We start from the raw sequence: 3,296 nt of genomic DNA, 5'->3' as shown, positions 1-3,296 counted from the left end.
CTGAAAATAAGAAGCAAATCAAATTATATCAGCTAGTTAAACCATAAATTTGGCAAACCTTACAAAGTGATATTTTTATTAGGTATGTTACATATCTGAAGCGAAAGAAGGGGATATTGGATACAAAATCTTTTTACAGGGATATCTCGCTGTTTTTCATAAAAATCGACTGGTAGAATCGAAAAGAAAAACCATTTGAAATGGTTACTGGTTACTTTCCAAAATTGTGGAAAATCTCGCATAACTCCTTTACCTAAGATCAATAATCCCGAAGCATATTCGGATTTAAGACCCATTAGTATACTTCCTACAATTTCCAAAATACTAGAAAGGGTAGTATACATTTAGCTTTATGAATATGCCTCCAAAAATATTAAATATATATAAGTCCTCTGCAGTCGAAAAGGCTTTCGAAAAGGACATAGTACAACGTCCGTATTATTAAATGTAATATACGATATTTATAGGTCTCGCGATGTAAACAAAGCTACAGTCTTAATTCTTTTGGATTTTTCGAAGGCTTTCGACACTCTGGATCATGATTTGCTTCGTGCCAAGCTCGAATACTATGGCCTTGATCCGACTTGCATTAAGTTTTTTATTAATTATTTGAGTGACCGGTATCAGAGAGTCGTGATTGGGGATATGGTGTCGGATTTGGTGCGCATTACTTCTGGAGTGCCACAAGGATCCATACTTGGACCGCTATTATTTTTGGTATACATTTCAGATATTTTTGGTTGGATTATATATTGCAGTATGTATTGTTTTGCTGATGATACCCAAATGCGATATTCATTCGACCTTTCATCCATTGCCGAGGCTTTTTATAGAATAAATAAAGATCTTGAACAAATATATCAATATTCAAAGAGAAATAACCTTGTGCTTAATGCAAAAAAATGCTTAGCTTTAACTTTTTGTCATCCAAAGCACCGAGAAATGATAGAGGGCACTACTAATCTAAACATAAATTCTGAAAAGCTTCCATATGTGAGCAGTGCTAGAAATCTTGGGCTTATGGTTGATAATAGCCTAAATTTCCGTGAACATGTCTCTTTTGTTACTAAAAGATGCTATGCCATTTTAATATTCACATAATTAACCATAAGTTAAGAAAAAAGCTCTGCGAATGTCTTGTCTTTCCCATCATTGATTACTGCTATTTAGTATATTATGCCTCTTTAGATTTACTTTCTAAAAATAGATTGCAGAAAATTAAAAATACTTATTGTAGATTTGTTTGCGGAATAAGAAAGTACGATCATGTTTCTGAAAAACTGGTTAAGCTAGAATGGCTTAAAGTTGATAAATTGCATATATCGTCGCCTTGCATACATAGGGACGTATCTGAAATATTTGTATTTTACAGGAAAAGCATTTTAAGATGTTGGCTCAAGAGAAACTCTCGCTGTGAGAAACGGTTTGGAATTTGCGGCTTAAATTTTGTGCTCATGTGGGCATCTATGATTAGAACAATTTGCTATTATGAAATTTTAGATAAGTTTTCCAGTTTTTCCAAAAATCAAAAAAAGATTGAGATACGCCTTTTTGTGTGCTGCAATCGCATTGTTTTAAAAAAGTTACGCCCTTTGCAAAATAACAACAACCCATGGTAATCAAACTTTTATTCGAAAAATTAAACATTTAAGTTTCAAATTAACCTAGTACTTCAAAGAAATGAAAAGTGGAAATCCTGGCCTGGCCTTAAAAAAAATTCTTATCGCAAAAAAATAAACGTAGGTTTCTTAACGCCCTTAACACTATCAGCTTTATAAGAATAAGTAAACATTTTTGTTAATTTTTTAACTTAAAAAATATATCATAATAAACCAAAAGTAAAAAACTGTAACAAAAAAACTAAACTGTTTATAACATAAAACGATAAAAATAGGGACTTATTCATGTGGAAGAGATATAAGATAAAAAGGCAAAAAGATAAAAAAGACAAAAGGCAAAAAGACAAAAAGGCGTATCTTAGATGCTGTTTTAAAATGACTTGATGAGATACGCCTAAACAGTTTGCCTGCATAACCCAGGCAATAAATTATATTGAGTTACGCCCTTTTGAGAGCAGCTAGAAAACACCAAATTTGTCAACCTCCGGGCGAAATCCAAAAAAATTCAAATTATGAGTTACGCCCCTTTGTATGCAAGGCGACGATATATGCCTAGTCAATTTTAAATACCGACTAATTCTTTCCACATCACCCCAATATCTCTATGATAAACTTGAATATCGCTATAATGCCCACAACGTTGCCTTAAGATACAGTCATAGATTTAGTATACCTCGTTTTCGTCACGCATTTTTTAAGAATAGTTTCTCATACATCGCTCCGTCTATCTATAACTCGCTAAATGACAACTTAGAATATGAGCCTATTGAAGTTCAAGAAATCGATTAAATCCTTTCTTCTATCTACCTGCTATGTGTGTTGTATTTCTTATAATTGGTTGTTTTAGATATGTGACTCACGAATATCGGTCACGTTAAAAATATTATTTACCTGCTTAATAATATTTTATTTTATAAGTGTTGTTGCATGTTAGATTTAATTTAATTTTAATCTTTCGCTTTTTTTTATCATGTTTCTCTATGTTAGACTTAGTTAATGGTTAAGAAGAGTAGCTATGTAAAGCTAAACTTCGCCTTTTTTTGTCAAACATATATGTTTACAAGAATAAAGACATTTATTATTATTATTATATATGCACCGCCTTAGAGGTAAGGTTAATGCATCCAATTTATTAATGTTATAATTACGGAAATTAATGACAGGTAGTTTATACTTCATATGTAAAATTAGAAATTATAAGTTTTTATATATCAAAAATGTTGTGAAGCAAGAAAATAAATTATTGTTTCTTCGTTTTATTAAAACCCTTCTTAGGCAAGCAATAAAGCATTATGGATAGATTCGATTATTATATCTCCCAAATATAATATCTTGCTATCAATTTTAGTAGACTTTGCTATCATACATAAATTTGTTTACTTGTTTGTGAATTTGGTAAAGTTCAGCCATATCACTGATCAACCCATTCTTCTTAAAAATAATCAATTTTTGTACGAGACCATATTTTATAGGAAAATTAAAGCTAGTACTTATCTTAAACATATCTTACCATTAGTAATAATTTGATTGGGTTCAAAAGAGAGCTCTCCATCATGTTCCCCTAAGCAGGCATATAGTGTTCTGACTCTCCTAAAATAAAATAATAAGTAAAAACATTTTAACCAGTGAGGTAAAAAAAAATTAGATATTAAAACCTTTGGTTCGAGCGATTTTTTC

The 3,296-nt window shown here is 31.1% G+C and overlaps 1 protein-coding gene across 3 annotated transcripts in view; it reads right to left on the bottom strand.

Moving 5' to 3' along the window:
* Window positions 1–3,296, bottom strand: part of LOC126741724 (rho GTPase-activating protein Graf) — a 77,125-nt gene that overhangs the window by 11,634 nt on the left and 62,195 nt on the right. For all 3 annotated transcript variants that reach the window (XR_007662304.1, XM_050448267.1, XM_050448269.1), the window contains one exon: window positions 3,130–3,209. Coding sequence is in view for 2 of the 3 variants with exons in the window: in XM_050448267.1 (XP_050304224.1) it covers window positions 3,130–3,209 (80 nt within the window). In the remaining variant the exon portion in view is untranslated. The remainder of the gene's footprint in view (window positions 1–3,129; window positions 3,210–3,296) is intronic.

This window comes from Anthonomus grandis, chromosome 10 (assembly GCF_022605725.1).
Source record: "Anthonomus grandis grandis chromosome 10, icAntGran1.3, whole genome shotgun sequence".
NCBI classification, from domain to species: domain Eukaryota; kingdom Metazoa; phylum Arthropoda; class Insecta; order Coleoptera; family Curculionidae; genus Anthonomus; species Anthonomus grandis.
Note: the sequence above shows the minus strand (reverse complement) of the source record. Positions and strands in the feature narration are given on the sequence as shown.